At 41.3% G+C, this 21,703-nt stretch overlaps 1 protein-coding gene across 4 annotated transcripts in view; it reads left to right on the plus strand.

The window, feature by feature from the left end:
- Positions 1 to 21,703, plus strand: part of WDR7 (WD repeat domain 7) — a 273,742-nt gene that overhangs the window by 188,818 nt on the left and 63,221 nt on the right. For all 4 annotated transcript variants that reach the window (XM_084886917.1, XM_084886916.1, XM_084886915.1 and 1 more), the window contains 4 exons: positions 3,493 to 3,679; positions 15,901 to 16,018; positions 18,394 to 18,543; positions 19,035 to 19,117. In XM_084886917.1, the coding sequence (XP_084743043.1) occupies positions 3,493 to 3,679; positions 15,901 to 16,018; positions 18,394 to 18,543; positions 19,035 to 19,117 (538 nt within the window). The remainder of the gene's footprint in view (positions 1 to 3,492; positions 3,680 to 15,900; positions 16,019 to 18,393; positions 18,544 to 19,034; positions 19,118 to 21,703) is intronic.

The raw sequence follows: 21,703 nt of genomic DNA on the forward strand, positions 1-21,703 counted from the left end.
ATCACTAGGAAAGGTACCGTCATCTTAATTTTAGCTTTTTCATCACCTTGGTCCATTTTGCAGAACACTACATTACATGGCATTATAAGTTAAATCAACCCTAAATTTGAGAATTGAGGAAAGCATACATTTATCTATCCCTTTTTATTATCATACCATTTTTTAAAGGTTGGCATCAAGAACATGTGATTAGGAAGCTTGAAGTCTTAGGCGTCCTAGATTGTTCCTTCAGGACATAGCTGTCATTAATGCCGGTAGCATTAAAGTCGTAGGGATCCTATTCATCAACAAGGCTGGACACCAAAGTTTTACCTTGAAAATCCCCTTCCTCTTCTATTATTTACATGTCTTGTTTGGAATGAGTTGTCAGAGACAGATGCGGAATTTTGACATTTATATGTCTTTATAATTCCAGAGCAGATCATTGGAGAAAAACATACATGGACTAGAACAGTGGTTGGCAAACTGCGGCTCGAGAGCCACATGTGGCTCTTTGGCCCTTTGAGTGTGGTTCTTCCACAAAATACATGCTGGCATGCACATACAGTGCGATTGAAACTTCATGGCCCATGCGCAAAAGTCGGTTTTTGGCCTGGGTGAGTCTATTTTGAAGAAGTGGCTTTAGAACACTCAAGGGGCCAAAGAGCTGCATGTGGCTCGAGAGCCAAGGTTTGCCGACCACTGGACTAGACGATTTAAAATGTGTGTTAAACAGGCCGCTTTTCTCTCTGCTTCTCTCAATGCCCCACCCTGGCCTGCTAGAGCTGAGGGCAGCTGTGCTCTGTGTTACCAAAGACTTGGAGGAGACGTTTGTTTGCAGGGAAGTGATTTAGAGGGAGGGGCGCTGGGCCACAGGGAGCCTGTGATTCCTGCTGGGCTGGGCATCACTCTGAGGGTAAAGGAGGTGGCGGTGGTCACACTTTGCTGTGGCCACACAGGGCCAGGGGTCTGTCAGAGAACCCTTCCTGTTTTCCCTTCTCTGTCATCTCATCGAGGGCAAGTGATCACGTCCCCTAGGCTGGGCTTCCCACTTTGTCAGGAAAATGGTGGAAAATAGCAAGAAATCGGCCACTTATTGTTTATTATTGCTCCCCGGAAAGGAAATTGTCAAAGCGGCGAGGAAGCTGCCTCCAGAGTTCCCACCACTGAAAAACCAGCCGCTCCCGGAGTGCTCTCCCCTGTCACACGTACAGAGCGGGGAGATGGCAGTTAAGGAAAATGATGATTGAGATGCTATAAAACACGGTACTCAGGGAACTTCACTTCCCCTTTGCAATATCGCTTCCCCAGGATACACCTCCAGGGAGCCCTAGCCCTTAGATTGGAAGCCATTGCCGCGGTGTTTCGGGGCGTCTGCAGGGAGCAGCGGGGAGGTTTCTCGGCAGCCCCTAGTAAAGAAGACTTGTAGACAGTGGCAGACTTGTGGACATTTTGAAGTATTATCCTGACACGCCGGGGCAGGGAGCTGCATTAGAAATGTACATGCCGCAAAGGCAGACCCGTTTTCCCATTTAGGTCCATAACGTGTGCGAAGCTCTGTGCGTGGTGCTTGGGGAGACACAAAGTTATATGCAACACACTCCTACCCTCAAGGCAGCTGCTGAGGAAAAGGGAAGTGCGCAGAAATGCTTACGTTTAAAACCATTCTGTGGCTCAAGGCACACACGTGCTGGCAGACCATGGAGAACAATGGGTCACTCTTTTAAAGGGTGACATTCTTGTGATCCGCAGCGCTTGAAGCTTTCCATACGTTTACATGGCTAAGTGTGAGAGTAAACGTTACAAATGCACGCATGAATGAAGTAGGGGCCGGGAGATGGTTTCCCTATATAGGTACCTCTTTTGTTTACTGCAGGCAGTGTCAACCCAAGGGCCATGGCCTCCTGAAATATTTTCTGCAGAATTTGGTAGATAAGTATATGTGTGTAGTTGCCTGGGGAAAGGACCAATGGCTTTCAACAGATTCTTGAAGGGTCTGTGCCCGAGAAGAGACTCAGTTCCGCTAACGTACAGACTGCAGCCACAGAGGCTTGTCCTGGCTCTGCCATGCCCTTTCCCTCTCTCCGCTTCCTTTTCAGCCATTCTCGCTCAACAGTCGGCCATCACGTAAGTGTTCGTCATTGTTGAGTGCATGGAAGTTTATATGCCACGTTCCTACTTTTGAAGACAAGCCAGTTCAACATGTTTTCCATACTAAGTAAGCCCAGACTGCCACTGACTGCGACATTCATTTCACACTCAGATGCTTCCCGAGAGTTAACTATTGTTATCCCCATTTTACAGGCAGGGAAACGGAGGCTCACTAAGTCCCTCCTAAGCCTGCCCCCTAAGAAATTATGAAACTGTGGTTAATCCTCTGTCTTAAACCTGAAGCCGGTGCTCCCCTATCCAGTCTACTATTCTATGATTTATAAACTGTTTTTGTCTCTTTCTCTCAAAGAACAAACACACCAAAAAAACTCTTCTAAATTGCAGTTTGCTCTTCACAGTCTCTCCTGCTTTTCTTTTTTAAATGTCAGGACGCCTTTTAAAGGAGATGGGCTTCTGCAGCTTAATTGCCCCTGGGCTCATGTGTACAAACTGTCAGCATTATCTTCACCAGAAAGCAGGGCATGCTAATTAAAATCTAGATCATTTTAACAGATTTAAACATCATATGAGCTGTATTTGTGTGTGTGTGTGTGTGTGTGTGTGTGTGTGTTAATGTTTTTATTGATTTCAGAGAGGAATGGAGAGGGAGAGAGCTAGAAACATCAATAATGAGAGAGAATTGTTGATCAGCTGCCTCCTGCACACCTACTGGGGATTGAGCCCGCAACCCGGGCATGTGCCCTGACTGGGAATCAAACCGTGACCTCCTGGTTCATAGGTCAGTGCTCATCCACTGAGCCTCACTGGCTGGGCAAGCTGCATTTAATTTAACCAACTGCCTGAAGAATTTCCTGCACACCTGACACCCTCATACTCAATAACACCAGGAAGTGGAGGGGGTACACACTTAGGAGGGGGCACTTTTTCACGCTACATGCCCTGTCTTCTCCATCCCTCACCCCTGTGGGTGAACACTGTGCGTAATGGGATGTGTCACGGTGGGAAGTGTTTGACACATGAACTCTGTTAGATGCAGAAGGAAGGTGAAGAAACTTCATATTCCAGCATGTGAAGCCATCTGCATCTTGCAGAATGCTTCGTAGGGAGAAACATTGAATATTTAGAATCACTGGTAAGTTTTGAAGTTGTGTATACTTATGTAATTTTTATGGAATTAAAACACTTCAGAATATGGAATAAGGTATTGTCACCTAAATAATGCTCAGTCCCGTACTGTAAACTCAAGATCTCTCATAATCTATCTTTCTGCTCAAAACCCTTTTTCAGTTAAAAAAGAAAGAAAGAAATCCAAAGTGGTTTACATTTTGAAAATATGCTTGAAAGAAAACTTCACAAAAGTGAAATGACCTTATTGCTCTGCCTTTTATTTTGTAATTTTAGGCAAGGCGCTGACGTTCCTTCTGCTCCAGCCGCCGAGCCCCAAGCTCCCTCCGCACAGCACCATCCGGAGAACAGCCATCGACCTGATCGGACGCGGGTTCACTGTGTGGGAGCCGTACATGGACGTGTCGGCGGTCCTCATGGGGCTGCTGGAACTCTGCGCCGACGCCGAGAAGCAGCTCGCCAAGTACGTGCTCAGCTCCAGTTAGTGTGATTTGCTTCTGTTAGCGATTACCCTTTATAAATTGTGTGTTTTTAATAGAAAAATTAACAAGTGTCTCAATATATGAAATTTTGGATGTGGACAATGAAAGAGAAGTTTGTTCCTGTAATTTTAACACCATTGGGAGCTAGCATTGAGCCCATGAACGATCAGTCCGTAACAGTTTTAAAATGGTTTATTATGATTGTCAGCTAATAATAGCTTGAACATCATTGATAAGGAAAATTACATTTCCCAAATTGCTTGACTAATAGAACGTGTGACCAAATAGTTTGGGGCATTATTTCTTTGTACTCATTTTGATTTTTAAATCCCTTTTATTGATGTTTTACTTGCACACAGTAAAAGACCAGTTCATAGGAGGTTGCAAATAATCTGGGAGCGATGATGGCAGTAATGGAGTAGGAAGATGAGCTGAGGGACATGCTAAAATGAACCGAATGGAAACACTTGGTCAGGAATGGCTAGGAGTGGGGTTGGGGTGTGGGTGCGAGAGGTTAGTGTTGACTTGAGAATTCAGCCTCCTGATTCCTGGAGAAAGCCCCCACCCTTTTTTTGGTGATATAATACTCATAACATCATGCCACTATAGTCATCTTAAAGCAATAATTCTGTGACATTCAGTGCATTCACAAGGTTATGCAACCATCACTGCTATCAGGCTCCTGTAGTAGTTGCTCCAAATGGAAACTCCGTATCCATTAAGCAACCACTCCCAATTTTCCCCACTCCCACCCCCACCCAGTCCCTGGCAGCCACTGATGTTTTTCTATCTATGAATGTGCCTATTCTGAAAATTTCATTTAAGTGGAATTATGCAATATGTGGCCTTTTATGTCTGGCTTCTTTCATGTAGCATCTTTCCAAGGTTCATTCATGTTGTAGTATGTATTAATAACTTCCTTTCTATAGTTGGATACTTCCTTTCTATAGTTGTTTCTATCCACTTATCTGTAGTTGGACATTTGGGTTGTTTCTACCTTTTGGCTATTGTGAATAATGATGCTATGAACATTCACGCACAGGCATTGGTTTGAATACCTATTTTCAATGGAATTGTTGAGTCATATGGTAATTCTATGTTTAAGTTATTATCGAGGAGCCACTATTTCCCCCAGTGGCTGCACCGTTTTACATTCCTACCAGCTATGCAGAAGAGTTCCATTTCCCCTGCATCCTCACCAACACCTTTTTTCTGCTTGTGAGTGTGAATGCTCAGTGGTAGGAATTCTGTAGCTGGCGCATGATGTCCTCCTTAATGTAAATGTTATCACCTCTTTGATTTTCTCAATGATTGGAATTTCATTCTTATTATGGTTAATCTTTTACAAAAACCTCGAGTTCTCTGCCCTTTCATTCTTGGTTGCCTTTCTCATACCCCAAGTTCTCTTCTGTACCAGCATGCTTTGGACTGTAGTCTTGTAACACCTGCTCTGGACTCAGAGTGTGGGGACCAGACAAACAAGTGAAACCTAGACTTGAAGTCTCGACTTTTTCTACAGAACCGCCATGCCCAGCCCCAAATCCCAAATTGATTGGTGGGAGGCAGGTATTTATTTCAAACATAGGCAGCTGTCCTCCCTGTCACCTCATATCTCCACGCTCCCCAACTTCACCTGGGTGCCTCCCTGGCTGTATGTTCTTCAGCAAATTACTTCATCTCTTATCTCAATTCCAACTATATTTGGGGCTAACTAAAGTACGCACTATGAAATGAGTTTATATATATGCAAAATGCTTAGAAGAGTACTAGCTAAAAGATGAAATGATTGCTACCTGCATGGTGGTAGTGCAGGGTCATTGTCCTGTTCAGCAAATCAGGTCCTGCCCATTTCTAGAATGACCAGTTCAACATAGTGGGAGCCAGCATGGTTTATGGATACTGAAGGTTGGAAGGTTCTCAACTGACTTTAAGGATTAGAAGGAAATATGAGCCCTTGAGTTTGTGGCAGCTGGCCTTTGAGCAAAGCCCCAGAATGTATTTCCCGCTTTTGCCCCCACCACCACTCCCCTCCCCCTGCCCCAACTGTGGGTGCCATGTACACCCTCCAAAGAGCCCCGTGTTGGCGGTTGTGACCACAGCTCCCTGGGTGACCTAGGAAGCCTTTAACACTTTCTGATTCTCTAAAATTTTACTTTGACTTACTATTTTCGATTGTTTTCAAATCTGAACTAAATACCATTTCAACAGTATCCACCCTTGTTTTATTGCCTAGGAAGAGAAGTGGTAGGCTTTTATTTTAGGTTTTTGTATTTAATATTTTACTTTTGAATAAATTTACATGAAACTTTTATCAGCAAACATAAAGACACACTTATGTTTTATCTCCATGTAGTATGTCTACAGACACAAATACTGTAGTTTTCCGGTAAGTAATTTACACATTGCTATTATATCCTTTTCTGTCACAAAGATTAGTATGACTCTATACACCGCTCGGAATAAATGAATGCATCAGCATTTAGCCTTGAGGAGTTCAATGTAATTTTCATCGTGATAAATTGCATAATAAGCAAGAAAATGTTTGCTTATTAATCTGTAACAAGATTTAGATTGAAAATGGCCTTTTCCACCCATGACACACTTGGCACAGGCTGCAGGAGGACTGAGGGGAGAAAGGGAGAGGTGGCGTGTGGGGGGGGTATGTGTGCACCTCATGCTCACAGCCCCCTCTGCCGCCCCAAGTACCTGCCTCACTAAGGGCGTGATTATGTGCTCAGCTGCCTGCTGTCAGGTTTGCTTCATTAAGAAGCTTTTGCTTTGTGAAATTTTAGTTGGTGTTTATTGACAAAGAAAGCACAGGCAGTGGTTTCCTCTTTCTTCCCATTCTTGTGAGTCGATGAGAGATGGGGTTTGGGGGAGGGGCCTGCTACCTAGTCTGGAGAGTGCATCTTATAGCAGTATTCTCCTTCCTTCTTCTCCCGCATATGGACTCCTCTATCAAAAACTGTATATGGCTCAAGATGAATAGGGCATTTTTCCAAATGAACAATGCCTTTATTTTAGAAATGTGACTTGGAATTTTCCATCTTTGAAATAAAAATCTCACTAGTTATTTTCTGATGTTTTCAAATATTTTGCGTAATTTTAAACTACGTTTATTAAGTAGCAGCTAATGTGTGGGAGGAACAATGATAGATAGTATACATTGTTGTCAAGCTTCAGACAACAAAGACCCTGTTTCTAAGGCACTTGCAGTCTTACAGGAAAGGCAAGACCCGCCTGGACACGGCACAATACGAAGGGAGGGTGAGAGGAAAGGGTCTGACAGTCAGACCATGAGAACAGCCGAGTGATCAGAAAGTGTGCACAGAAGAGCTTCATGTGGTTGCTTATGAGGAGAGGAGGGGAAGGACAAGGACATGCAAATGGACAGAGATGGGACAGCACAGGTGTGCCGGGAAGATGCTGAGTAGTGAAAGTAAATATTGCTTTTAACAAATTTTATCCACTAATTTCTGGAAGAACTTTAACTGTGGCATGCTTCTATCTAAACTCTAGCACGATGTCCTTCCTAGTTACTTCTGGGGAATAGAATTAGGGTGAAAGGGAACATTGGTTTTACCTTTTACTTTATAAAAAGAGGTTAGTGGGTTTCCTCCTTAATTTAGCACCTGCCACAGACCTAGCAGCATGCAGGGAAACAGGTGTGGGATGCAGCCCTCTTACTGAATGCTTGCTTCCCGAGAGTTTTGTGCTACACCCTCCATAAGTATTCCCATCTGAATAGAGGGAAGCTCAAGAAATAGGCATTATCATCCCCATTTTGCAGATGAGAAAAATATGAATCTTCTCTCTTGTCCACAGTAAAATGCTGGGATTCAAATCCAGGTCTCACTGACTCTAAAAAACATGCTGTTACTAGGGTGTCACCTAGCATTCAAAATCTAATACCCATACCATGGCCGGTGTGGCTCAGTTGGTTGGGTATTGTCCCGTGCACCAAAAGGTTGCTGGTTCGATACCCAGTAGGGCACATGCTCAAGTTGTAGGTTCGATCCCTGGTGGAGACATACAGGGGGCAGCCGATCAGTGTTGTGCTCTCACAATGGTTTCTCCGTTCTCCCTTCCTCTCTCTCTACAAATCAATAAATTGTTCTTTAACAACAAAATATCTAACTGAATTATTATTAATTAATTATTTATTAATCTATAACAAGATTTAGATTGAAAATGGCCTTTCCACCCATGACACACTTGGGAGGACTGAGGGGAGAAAGGGAACGGTGGCTGAATTACAGACCAATCAGGTAGTAAATTAAAAGCAACCTAATAAAAGGATGTAGAGTGGTCAGCTCAGTGTACTTTTCAGATTTTTAAGGTATAGTTAATGAAATTATTTTCATTGAGAATTTTGTGCCTTCTAGAACTTAAAAGCCTATTTAATTAAATATGAGATAAGCTTCTTGGCTGCTTCGGCTATGTGTTATGCCAAGTATTGCATAGCTAATGTACAAGAATAAATATTCTCATATATTCATAACTACCAAGTGGTTTATATACAATAAACATTTTAATAATGTCATAGAATTTTAGAGATGAAAATCTTCAGCACATGTTACCCAGTACCCTCCATATGCTATTAATTAAAAATAAGGTTAGAGAGATTAAGCAACTTGTCTGAGCCCACAGTGGTACTCCAAGAGCTATGACAATGACCTAGGTCTCCCGACTCCCACTTTGCTGTGCCCATACTGTATGATTATGCCACCCTTTCTATGGCAACTGACCCATTGGCAGAAGCAGATGGGAGGGGTTTTTAAAGTGAATGATCCTGGGGCAGCTCATTCATGGTGCACTGTTTAATTCAAAATGGAGGCTGCACTTCATTGAAAGCATAGGTTGAGTCACCCCTCTCTATCTGTGGGGAAAGTAGAAAAATGTACTATTATATTTCTTACAAATATAATATTGATAAAGTGTTAGAAACAGTATAAAATCCTACTTTATAAAGGAACAGAAAAGTCCTTGTGCTTTTGGCTAGACCAGTGGTCAGCAAACCATGGCTCGCGAGCCACATGCGTCTCTTTGGCCCCTTGAGTGTGGCTTGTCCACAAAATACCACTGCCTGGGTGAGTCTATTTTGAAGAAGTGACGTTAGGAAAAGTTTAAGTTAAAAAAATTTGGCTTTCAAAAGAAATTTAAAAAAAAAAGAAATTTCAGTCGTTGTACTGTTGATATTTGGCTCTGTTGACTAATGAGTTTGCCGACCACTGGGCTAGACTTACAATGCTCCGTGGTGTGGTGTGTGATTTTGGTTCCATTTGGCTAGTTCATGTCGCAGGGCCTTCCTCTGAAAGGGGCAGCAGAGCAGGCTGGCCTGGCTGCTGAAGGGGGCCAATCTCTTCCCCTCACAAGCCCACACCTGAAGGGTCTTAGCAAGTGCACAAGCCCATTGCTTTTCTAGAATACTCCTTTTGCCAAACATTAAGGTAGAAACATGTCCTCTCTGAAAGCTACTCGTGCATTGCTAACACACAGACAAGCACCATATGTTGGAAAGATTCTTTTTAAACAAGATGGAGTTGGAGAAAAAGAGGTAGATCTGAATTCTTTATCAAATGCCAACTGGGAGTAGAAAATGGAACACATTATATAAACACTAAGGTTCTTTAAAATTCTATGTGTAAACTATTTTTCCTATTCAGATTACATTTATTTTTTAATAGAAAATTTATAATCTGAGAAAACCATTAAACCAAATCATGTCAGCATAGTTTTATTTATGGTGAATGTATACAGCATATAGTACATACTAGTAGGTCTGAAAAATAAGCACATGTTGGAGGAATTGTCATTTTTGAGTTTAGGAAATTAGTGTCACCTATCAATTATCAAATTAAGGTCCAATGTGACAGAGAGAAGTTGAAGATTCCTTATTACATTAAAGACAATTGTTAACACAACTTCTTTACCAGGAAGGGTAAAGCTGAATTCCCAGATGTATATAATTAAGTATGCATTTTGTAGATAACATTAGTGTTCATTTTTTATGGGGAGTGTTTCAATGCCCTGTTATTGTTTGTCCTAGTCAGCGTGGGTTGCCATAACAAAATACCATAGACTTGGTGACTTGAACAAAAGAAATTTATTTCTCACAGTTCTGGAAGCTTAGAAGTCTGAGATCAAGATGCTGGCATAGCAGGTTTCATGCTGAGGCCTCTATTCAGTTTCTGGTTGACTGCCCTGTGCTGTGTCCTCACGTGACTTCTTTGTGCTCGTGACTGGTGAGAGAGACCCAGCAAGCTCTCCAGTGTCTTATAAGGGCACAAATCCCATCATGGGGGCCCCACCCTCGTGGCTTCATTTGCCCCCAATTACCTCCCAAAGGCCCATCTCTAAATATCATCATAGTGGGGGGTGTAGGGTTTCACAATATGGAATTTAAGGGGGACACAAGTATTTAGTCCATAACACTGTTGAATGTGACTTGTGGGTTATTCAATTAAGTATTTCCCCCCCCTGAATATTCCATTACAGCATTCCTTTATTTGACAGATGGGCAAGTCTGACAATTGTAGGCGGTGACATTTAATTGAAGTGGTCTTATATGTAACTTTTAAAATGCTTTACCACAATGAAATAAGGATCTGGGCAGGATTAATGAGCAGTCATGTAAGGAATGAGCACAGACAGTGGGCCATTTTTCTCTTCGTGTTTTTATTTATAATATCTTTCATCTCTGGTATTTCATTTTGGTTGTGTATACTGAAATGCTGAGAAAATAGAGAGTGTGTCATATCATATTCTTTTAGAATAAAGACTGAAACCAAAGCCCCAACTTATAAACCTGTATAACAAATGATATGCATCGCAGCCAGATAAGCAGAATCCTGTGAAAAGACTGAGTTCTCTGTGTAAGTGCAGCTTCCAGAATGAGGCAGACACCCCTTTACTCTCAAACCCCTAATAATATGATCCTTCTTCGGTTAGTTAGAATTTATCACATGCCATGCACTCTTGACTTTAAAGAGAACTACATGCAGAATTAGACTGTGCCTGTTGGGACTACCAGATCAATTACTTTGACTTCATTGCCTGGTCAATTCAGTCAAATAACTGGCTTAAGTGATTTTTTTTTTTTTTCTGCTGAATCTGCCAGGTAACTTCATTTGGTGTGGAACTATTGAGCTGCCACGTCGTCCAGGGCCTGTCCTAGGCACGTTGGGGGGAGACACAGGATTAGAGGGTAATGGTCCCAATGGGTACAGTGTTCACAGTACAAAACTGATTCATAATGCCTGGCAGGATGGGAGCCAGGGCTAAGGGTCCAGAATAAACGGGTGTCGTTGGTGGTTGTTTATATTTCAATGGAATGTAACAGTACTATAGCAATTGCAGAATACCACAGGGGCTTCCAGGAGAATTGAACAAAGGAGAGGGAAGGGAGAAGGGGCAAAACACTACAATAGAAACAGGAACAGAATTTTAGGGAACAGATTTAGCCTGCCTCAGGAGCACTGGTGCTGAGAAGACTGGGTTATGAATTAGTGAAACTAGATTATGGAGGGCCTGGGGTCTCAGGCCAAGGAGTTTAAGATTCATCTTACAGGCTGTAGGGACCACTGGAAGTTTTTAAGCAGGTTAACCGTGGAATAAAGTTGGCGATTTTGGAAGGTTGCCTGATGGTGGCACCTTGATGGGGACCACAGAGGAGGACAGAGACGAGGGTTGTCTTCTTCCCCGATGCCTGGGCAGCTCCTCTCTGTTAGCACACTCACAGCCTCCTGCTTTTACACTGTGGATGCTCAAAGGCCACTGCAGAGCTCTGAGCTAGAACACAGATGTGTCCACACTGTGCAGGCCTGTGCCCCGACTGCCAGACGCTGATGGCGGGAATCGCTCAGGTGCACACATTGATGCCTCTACGTGTCAACTGTTCCAGCTTCCACTGAACTCAGTGGGCAATGCCTCTAATTTTAGGTCTCCGGTTAGCCTCCTTCCCAGTTTTCTTTTTATTTTATTTTTAATGTACTAGAGGCCTGGTGCACGAGATTTGTGCACTCAGGCGAGGATGGATGTCCCTCAGCTCAGTCTGCACCCTCTCACAGTCCAGGAGCCTTCAGGGGATGTCTGACTGCGTGCTTAGGCCCAGTCCCCTGGGGGAGTAGGCCTAAGCTATCAGTCAGACATCCTTAGTGCTGCTGAGGAGTCAGGAGAGGCTCATCCACCACCGCTACTCTCGCCAGCTATGAGCCCAGCTCCTGCATTGAGTGTCTGCCCCCAGGTGGTCAGTGAGCATCTTAGTGACAGGTCATTCTGTTTAGTTGATTTGTATATTAGCCTTTTATTATATAGGATTTTTATTTATTACAGAAAGGAAGGGCGAGGGAGAGAGAGAGATAGAAACATTAATGATGAGAATCATTGATTGGCTGCCTTCTGCACCCTCCTACTGGGGATCCAGCCCGCAACCCAGGCATGTGCCCTTGAAAAGGAATCAAACCCAGGACCCTTCAGTCCTCAAGCCGACGCTTTATCCACTGAGCCAAAATGGCCAGGACCCCCATTTTTGTATAGCTTCTCTTCTGGATCCCACCACTCATCACCAAACTTGACTTCTCTTCCGGAAAGAAGTTGGTCAGTCCCTCAAATTCGGGAGATCATTTGCTGAGATGGAGGATCATGTGCTGTGTGACTAGGCCTTTAGCTTGAAGCCCACGGCCTGCTGTTTGTTGATCTCATTTTCTTTTTTGCTTTGCTTTTGGTTGTGGAGGCACCTTGGTCAGAAGAAAGGTCTGCTGAATGTGTAATGTCGGTCAGATGAGAGCTTGGTGTTTTTGCATCTTGGAGATAATTAAATCTTCTCAGCAACCTTGTATCCCCATTTTACAGACACTGTGCTTATTCAGACTAAGGTGGTCACAGGGCACAGCACTAAGATGGGGGAAATATCCACTTGTCATGGCATCATGAGCCTTGAAAGTCTATCAGCTGATCACTCCCACCTTTAGGAGTACACACATATACGCATATTCATTCATTCTCATTCTTTCTCTCTCCCCTCCAGCCCAGTCCCTTCCATGTTTCCACTAAATGTTCCTTCTCCATACAAGGAGGAGAAGGTGTGGGAGAGAGGACTTAGATGTGGGTGGTGAGTTTGCTGGGATCCTGTTTATGTGACTAAAACTCTGGTTTCCATCTCCAAGAGGCCACCTGTTATGATGCTTGTCCTGCAGAGCCGGACCCCATCTCTCAGCACCTAAGGGAGCAGTACAGCTATGAAGAGGGCAGACAGGCTCCAGAGCCACGAAGTGCAGCAGGGGTTCCACCTTCTCTATTACTGCGTTTTCCTTGATACATCCTGGCTCTGTAGGTGGCCACCTCAGTAACATAGATACCCAGGTTCAAATTCAGCCTGAGGTCTGTTGCCTAAGCTCGGTGGGCAGTGGCACCTCTGCCTCACCTGTAAGGCTGGTCATGTGCACCCACATTTAGGACTTCTTCATGTAGTTGAATTCGATCTTCCTGAGGACTTTTTGAATCCCAATCCTTGTATTTCATACAGTTGCTCCCACTGACAACTTCATAAGCACGCCAGCGGATAGCCTGGTACCCCGTATCTTTATTCAAACCACCGTTGATACGGAATAAACAGCTGCAGGGCCAGCGTTGCCGCACACCACCCGTGCCATCTAGTCATTCACCCAAAGCCACTGAGTGAGTCATGTTACCGATCATCAATCCAGTGAACTGTAATACAATAAGCCCCTCCCCCCTTTACTTCTCCAAAGGTCAGCTCTTCTGAAAGACATTCACTGCCGCCTTGGCTCTTCACCTGATTTCTCCATGACACACTGATATCCCGCACTTTTGTAGGGCTGTTTAGGGCAGATACAAGACGATGTGTAATAGTAGCATCAGAAGCCTGACTTCGAACCTAGACCTTGGGTTCCAGGCCCAGTTTCTTTCCTCTGTATCCATTGTCCAGATGTGGGCTGTGCTGCCCTGGAGACCGGCACTCCTTTTCCCTGGCTCACTGCTCGGCAGGGTTGCTGCTAACGAATCGTTTCCAACTCCAATATTCTATGATTTTTATTGATCTTATGAAACGTGATTTAGGTTTGTTCAGATTATTCAATTAACATACCATTTTTGTTTATCTCAGCCTGTCAATATTATCAACACCTATTCATTCACATTGATGAAAAAAGGAAACATAGAGAATTTGAACAGTTTAATGAGCATTTGAATGTCTTAAAACATGACTTAAAATATGATCCAAACTTTATAATTATTAAACAATCTAGCCCAGCACTACCCATAAAGTACACATTTCTTTTGCTGGATTCTCAGTATTAAAGTTTAATTCACAGAAGAAACTCGCTAAGCTATCCCACCTTGCTCTCCTGCTGAGCATCTTTCCAGCCCCTATGGGGACTGCTGGCCTCAGAATCTTCTATGGGGGGACGTGCCCCCCAATTCATTCCTTCTGTTGGTTGTTCAATGTGTGTGTTTTCCTTTCAGCTCACATCTTTCTTGTTAGTGGTAAACATCAAAGGGAGGCTCTCCATCCTCTCTCCTGTGAGTTCCTGCTTTGACAGTTACACTCTCAAAGATTTATGCAGCATAACAGTCACAAAGAAATGATAAGCAGAATTTTCTATAATCAATTTACTTTCTTTTAACAAAGACAAGAATGCCCACATAATGCATCTTTACTTTCAAGTAAAACTCAAAATGATTCTTAGAGCAATTACAGAAATACTGATAAACTTTTTGAGAATTTTTAGTAAATCTAATCCTCTTTACACATGCAACACACAGACTTATTGAATTAGAGCAGGTCAGATCTTCTTATATCTTCATGTGGATATCTATAATAATAAAAGTGTAATATGCTAATTAGACTGAACGACCTTCACGACGTCATTCTAGACGTCCTTCCAGATGGAGCCCCTGTAGCAGGGGCCGAGGCAGAGGCGGTTAGGGGCGATCGTGCAGGCAGGTGAGTGGTTAGGGGTGATCAGGTAGGCAGGCTGAGGCAGTTAGGGGCAATCAGGCAGGCAGAGAGGTTAGGGATGGTCAGACAGGCAGGTGAGTGGTTAGGGACAATCAGACAGGTAGCAGAGTGGTTAGGGAAGATCAGGCAGGCAAGCAGAGTGGTTAGGGGCGATCAGGTGGGCAGGCAGGTGAGCGGTTAGGAGTCAGAAGTCCTGGATTGTGAGAGGTATGTCTCCCAATGGGTCCCAGATTGTGAGAGGGTGCAGGCTGGGCTAAGCCCTCCCCCACACTTGCCCCAGGCACAATTTCGTGCACCAGGCCTCTAGTTTAATATAAAAAGTATTTAACTAGAGAGACAAACGATCGTTGGGTCTCTTACTGAATAACAAAATACACCTTGCATACAGTTAATGTGTGGATCACATGCTGCATTTTAATTAAAAGTTTATACTTTTCACAGTACTCTATATAAAGAAGCTTTGAAACAGTAATATCGTTTGTATGTTTTAGTAATGGCAAAAGAATAAAAATAACATCACTCCCCTACTGGGACATAGTCACAATTTCAAAAGGTTTATTTTATCTTGTACATATTCTTATGTATAACCTGGATAATGCCAGACCAAGTAGCAGTTACTACAATTTTTTATTAATATGAATTAAATATTGGCAAAGCATACTGATTACTGGTGGGTTGGCTTTAAAAGTATTAAGTATGGGATTAAACTAGCAGTACTAAGGATACTTTAAACTACAAATAATATACAAGCTAAAAAATAATATTGTCATTCTCAGTTATTGTGATAATTTCATGGACAGGAGTGAATTTTGCTGTGACCTTAAATTTAGCCTTTCAATGTGGTCTCATAAACAAAATTACCTTTAACTTTTTTAAGGAAAGAAATGGAAAATTTCCACAAATTGTTTGTTCTTGCCTTATTCTGAGCTTTGTGATATGTATTCAGTACTAGTTCTTGATAATTTGTTAACAAGGGGTTTGTAACACTTTGGACAGATGCACATACTGTTTTCAATCTTCACGGTTAATTATTCGATTTTGTATTTGATGCCAGAACACCCTGACTCCTAATCACTGCTCATTGTTGCAAGTCCATTATGTTCTAACTGTTTGAGTGCTCCCATTGACCTTGAACTGACATTATAAGCTGTGTCTAATCTTTTCAGTCTATATTTCTAATGCTTCTTTTCTTTTTTCCTTTTTTTTCTGTTCCCTGTTTAGCATCACAATGGGGCTGCCTCTGAGCCCAGCAGCTGACTCCGCCCGCTCGGCCAGGCACGCCCTCTCCCTCATCGCCACTGCCAGACCACCCGCCTTCATCACCACCATAGCCAAAGAGGTGAGTGGAACTTCAGGGCTCTGTACTCGCATTTAGAGGAATTATTGGGCACTGTGAGCTGAGGATCCGTATCCCACAAATCATCCTGTCAGCCAGTTTGTTCTAGAACAATGCAAGCTGACAATTTTGTCCTGCAATAAATGCATCTGTACCTGTGGGCACACCAAATTCCACACTGGCCCAGCCATTACTCTGTGCTTTTCTATTCATTTCTGTTCTAGAAGTTAATCACTTGGGAATATTTAACAATAATTTTTCAATCTGATAGAGCAGGTTTTTTCAAAATAAAATACAAAGCGGGACTAAAGTTTTACAGTTGGGACTACATGGAACACATTGTTTCTTCTTAAATTACTATTTATGAATTATTGTATTATTTTCTATATGAACAACTGTAAGCTTATTTTTACCCACCCTCTATATTAAGGGTCTTTACATTTTTCAAGTATGTTTACCTGTAATCAAAACCAAACTTCTTATTTCACATTGGCTCTCCAACTGTAAACAAAAATGTAAGCCATAAACTTGCTAATTGTTTTTCCTATTGCATGTCACACATAAAGACTTGAATACCAATTGATTCCCGCATTCTTAGTGTTCCAACTAATTGCCCACATCTGACTGAGGAACCAGTGAGGAACAATGGGCCAATTATAGGATCTTCCTGTAGGCCACAGTAGCAAGAAGGACAGGAAAGCATGATGGCTGCTCCTAAGTGTTTTTAAGGTCTGTTCCTTTTCAGCCCGAGTAACGTGCAGACTCCATGTTTGTGGGGTCTGGGCCCTGTCTGAGTTGTTTTTCCTTCAGCTGTGATGAATTTTTAAAATACTAAATAAATACTTCAGAGTCTGCTCTGATAACCTGAAACTTAGTGGGCCTGTGTCTGCCCCGGAGCCATCCAGAAGAGGCACGCAGCAAATATTTGTGACTTAAGGGAGGAAGGAAGGTCCTAAGCAGGCTGTATAGGTTTATAAGAGGCAGTGGGACTTTGAATTCATAGCTAAAATAAATTTGTAGACTTAAGGGTGTGTGTTTTTCTAATAAAGCACAGTGTTAAAGTGAGAATCCTATGTCTTTAAAATATACATACGTATATGTATGTATGCGTTTATATCTTTATGGATGTGGTATATTCGTATAAAATGTATGTATAAATGAACAGACTTAGGGGATTGTTTTACGAGTTTTTCTCATCAGTAGGATATGCACAGATAGTAATATTGAATATGCGGAATAAGCCTTATCTCAGTCTGAGCACATGTACGGGTGCTATAAACACCAGGCATTAAACAGGCTCTAAACAAGTATTTATATTAATTGTCTGAGTTGGTTTTTTTTTTTACTTAATTTGCACCATATACAAATATGAGTATTTTTAAATGAACTGTTAAAATAGCCATGCTTTGAATTTATTCTATTCCAGCACTTGGTTAGAAGATAATTTTTAAATATTTTAATGTAATAGTCCACATTTATTGGCTTTTATTTATTTTTTTTAAATATATATTTTATTGACTTTTGCAGAGAGGAAGGAAGAGGGATAGAGAGTTAGAAATATCAATCAGCTGCCTCTTGCACACCCACTACTGGGGATGTGCCTGCAACCAAGGTACATGCCCTTGACCGGAATTGAACCTGGGACCCTTCAGTCTGCAGGCCGAGGCTCTATCCACTGAGCCAAACTGGTTTGGGCCATTTATTGCCTTTTAAAAACAAGTTTTCCATTTCACTTTGAGTTTTTGAGTAAAATACTGAACTATTTCTCTCTGTGATTGAGTCCCCTATGCTATCCCCATACCCACTCTACTGACCAGTCCAGGGCCAGTTCAGGGCCCACCGCTGCTCTCTCTCCTCTGAACCATGTAAGGTTACAATCTGTATGGGGAAATCACACTAAACTTACCTTACTTACAGTGCTCTTTATTTTTTGAGGCATGTTTATTTTAATTTACCAACTTGATTGTAAAGCACCCAGCATGATGCCTGAGACCCAGTAAGTGTCACATAAACATCACTTTCTGTAATTACTGTATCATGTCTTAAATTTGCTGAAGCCCTTAACTGCTCTTCACCTCAGTGGCATATATACCAACCTCATAGACCTTCAATCTGTCTTTCCTTGAGAAATGCCATGGTAATATTATATTAAAGTCTTATGTACCCGGGAACTTAGATAATTTAATTAGAGAAGCCTTAACTGGGTTTTTATTCTACTAAATACCTTCTTCTGCAATCAGACGTATTTCCTGACTTACCCCAGGAGGTTTGTTCTTGTTGATGTTTTATGTATCTACTGTAATAATAATTTCCAGCGGCTAGAAGTGTGAAACTCTGTCAAGGGTCCACCACATCTATAGCACGGAATGTCTTCACAGGTCCATAGACACACTGCTCTGGCCGCGAATACCCAGTCTCAGCAGAATATACACACGACCGCGCTCGCACGAGCTAAAGGGGAAATTCTGAGAGTCATTGAAATTCTCATTGAAAAGATGCCCACAGATGTTGTGGATCTTCTTGTGGAGGTAAGAATACCCTGTTTTAAATGACACAACAGCCTGAATGCAATATTCCAGTGGAGTAATATACATCTCTAAAAGAGACCTTATTTAAATTTCCCCAGAAATCAAAGCGATTGCCATGTCCATGTATCATTCACCTGGAATTGATCTACAAGAGAGTAATTTTTAAAGGTCATGTTCTCTTTGGCATCTTCCATTATAAATAAAACAAAACACCTACAGTATGCTTGGATAAAAGTTACTACACTGGGTATAAACAGGAACAGCCTTTAAAGGGAATAAGTGGTTTCTTTATTTTATTGCATTGTCTTATAAATGTTTTTTGCAGGTAAAAGGTAGCCTGCAGTATAAAGTAAATATTCTTTAGTTTTTAAGTAGATATTAAAGTTAAACTGCCTATAATTTTCATGGGCAAGTGAGGCCTAAGTTAATCATTTAAATCGGGAAAATTAAGTATTTGAAATTAATTTTGGATTTGTATCCTTCCTGTAAAGGTTATGGACATCATCATGTACTGCCTCGAAGGATCTCTGGTTAAGAAGAAAGGCCTTCAGGAGTGTTTCCCAGCCATCTGCAGGTAAAGAAGCCTGTGATAGCACACAAAATAATGTCAGTAACAAATAACTGTTAAGAAACCTTGAACATGGTTAGTAGTTTTGCTCAGTTAGAAATCCAATCATTAATTAATATCTGCTTGCTTTCTAAAACTATTTAGGTGGCCTATAATAAAAACACAACATGAAGTTTTCTCAAAACTTAAGAAATGAATGAGATAACATCTACTGAATATGTCTATATTCTTACATCGGTACTCAAATTAACATTTACATGGAAAAAAAAAACACAGGAGAGTGAGGGAGTTTCTGGCATGAGAGAGAAAATATACTTGGCAGTCCATAGAACCCTTTATGCCACATTTCTGTTGGTAGATTTTATTTTTAATTTAAAGGTAAGCATCTATATATTGTATGTGTTTTGCCTATGAGAAAGCAAGAAAAGAAGCTAAGAGCAGTTAAAACTTTTATAAATAGCATTGAATATATTAACTATAACCATAAGAATTTTATGTGTATAGCATATAATTGTTATGAAATAAAGCTTTTTTAAGTTTCAAAATGTAGTAACATTATGTTTATTTTCCTTTTAAAAGAGCAACCAGTTGGTCATAGTTAAATAACATTTTTCTTTTTAAGACAAGTTCAGTGATTTTAGTTATTTTTGCTCAGTTCTATGAGTACCTTGTGGTGGAATGCTTTGTTTTACACTATACGTTTCCTGAGAGTAGTATATGTATTTTTGAAGTATATGTATTACTATGCAACAATTCTTAAAAATATGTATATCTTTAAGAAAGGCATTATATAAATTAAAATATTTGAAGTATATGTATTAGTATGCGACAATTACACCATGCATCTTTATGTTTTCTGTATTCCAGAGTATTATGGCAAGCATTTGATGAATTAATTACTACACTCTATAAGCATGCTCATGTATTTTACATTTTTACAGTAGGTTTTATATTTTAGTCTCTTTCTGATGTACACCATCCAGAAGTTAAAATATGAAGACACATAAGAAAAGACTATGTTATATTATACATGTGTACATGTGCCTATTTTCTTGTGATATCCATTAGGCATAATAGAATACCATAATTTTTTAACATCTTGCCACATTAATTCTGGTCTATTTTTTTTTGTTAAAAAATGTACGTACTGGATTTTTCATACAGATAATTGATATTAAGAATTAATGTAGCTGTTATAGTCCCAGGCTATTGTTCTTTAAGGAAATGTCTAAGTGAAAATGGTCATTTGTCTGTCACCTAGTGGAAACGAGGAAGCTTTTTTCCTAGGACTGATCTTACTGAATAATAGCAAAGCATTCCTTACAGCACCAGTCACTGCTGTATGAACAAGCCTCCGGGAGTTACGGAGAGGAATCCGTGGTGCTTACAGGGCCGGTATTCTTTTGCCGGAGGACGGCCTCCCCCACCCCAGCAGTGTCCTCGGTTCCTTAGGTCACCTTCATTTGCTGCACATCCACGTTTGATTCCTATTGTTTCATCACCGGAGAGTAAGGATCCTGCTCCTGTGGTAAGGAAGCAGGCGTCTAAACTGAATGCTTAATACCAGGTTTTTTTCTGATTGACAGAAAGCAATTTTTTTGTTGTTTATTCATTTAATAGCATTTATTGAACACCTACTGTGTATCAAGTACTAGCTAGGCCCTGGGGATGCAGTGATGAATGAGATGATATCCTGAAGAAGCACAGGATCTAATGTAATTATAAAGATAAATAATGCCAGGGTGCTGGGTCATGTGCTGGAGTAGGATTACATATCAGGGACAGGATTAGACAATAAATGGAGTGTTGAACTCTGGATATGGGAATCTTAGGAAGATTCACAAAGGAGAAGGCAGACCAATGATAATATCTGTGACAATGATTTGCTAAAAGGGCTGCCAGTTGAAGAGAAGGATTTGTTCTCAGGGGTTGGGTGGTGGTGATAGATGAGGTGGTGAGTTTGGAGAACACTTCACTGAGGGTTGTTGGAATGATGGGCTTTGCAGAACGAATGGGTACATGCATCTCGAGTTGCACAGAGAACCAGGCTAGCAGATGGTGAGAGCAAAAAAGAATACAGTGAGTTTGGTAAGTGCTGTGTTGTCTTGGCTAGAATAGGCTGAGGATGGGAGTCTAGTAGAGTACTTTGAATTTCAAATGAAGGAATTAGGCCATTATTCTATAAGCAAAGGAAAGTCAGCAAAGTTTAAGCAAAAATGTGTAATTCTCTTCCCAGAACAGTTTATAAGACATAACTTTATGAAACACCGGATTTATTTAAAAAAAAACCCCCAAAACAGTTGTTGACTATCTCTTACTGAATTATGTCAAATATTATTTGTGCTGTGAGTGAATAAGCCACATAGGCCTACTTATTTGAAAGTTAACCCATAAACATAGAAAGATTACTAACAATGTGAGGTTGTAGCTTATGCCAAATGTGATTAGGAACAGACAATGTATTATGGATTGTAGATGGGACCTCAAAAGTTTTACAGGTCAATGCCACCCTGCCTATTGACTGATTTGTACTAGGTTGATAAATGAACAACAGCAAAAATATCAGCAGAAGTTAATATTATTTCCTTGAAA

Source organism: Pipistrellus hanaki (genome assembly GCF_964339955.1).
Source record: "Pipistrellus hanaki genome assembly, chromosome: 6".
NCBI classification, from domain to species: domain Eukaryota; kingdom Metazoa; phylum Chordata; class Mammalia; order Chiroptera; family Vespertilionidae; genus Pipistrellus; species Pipistrellus hanaki.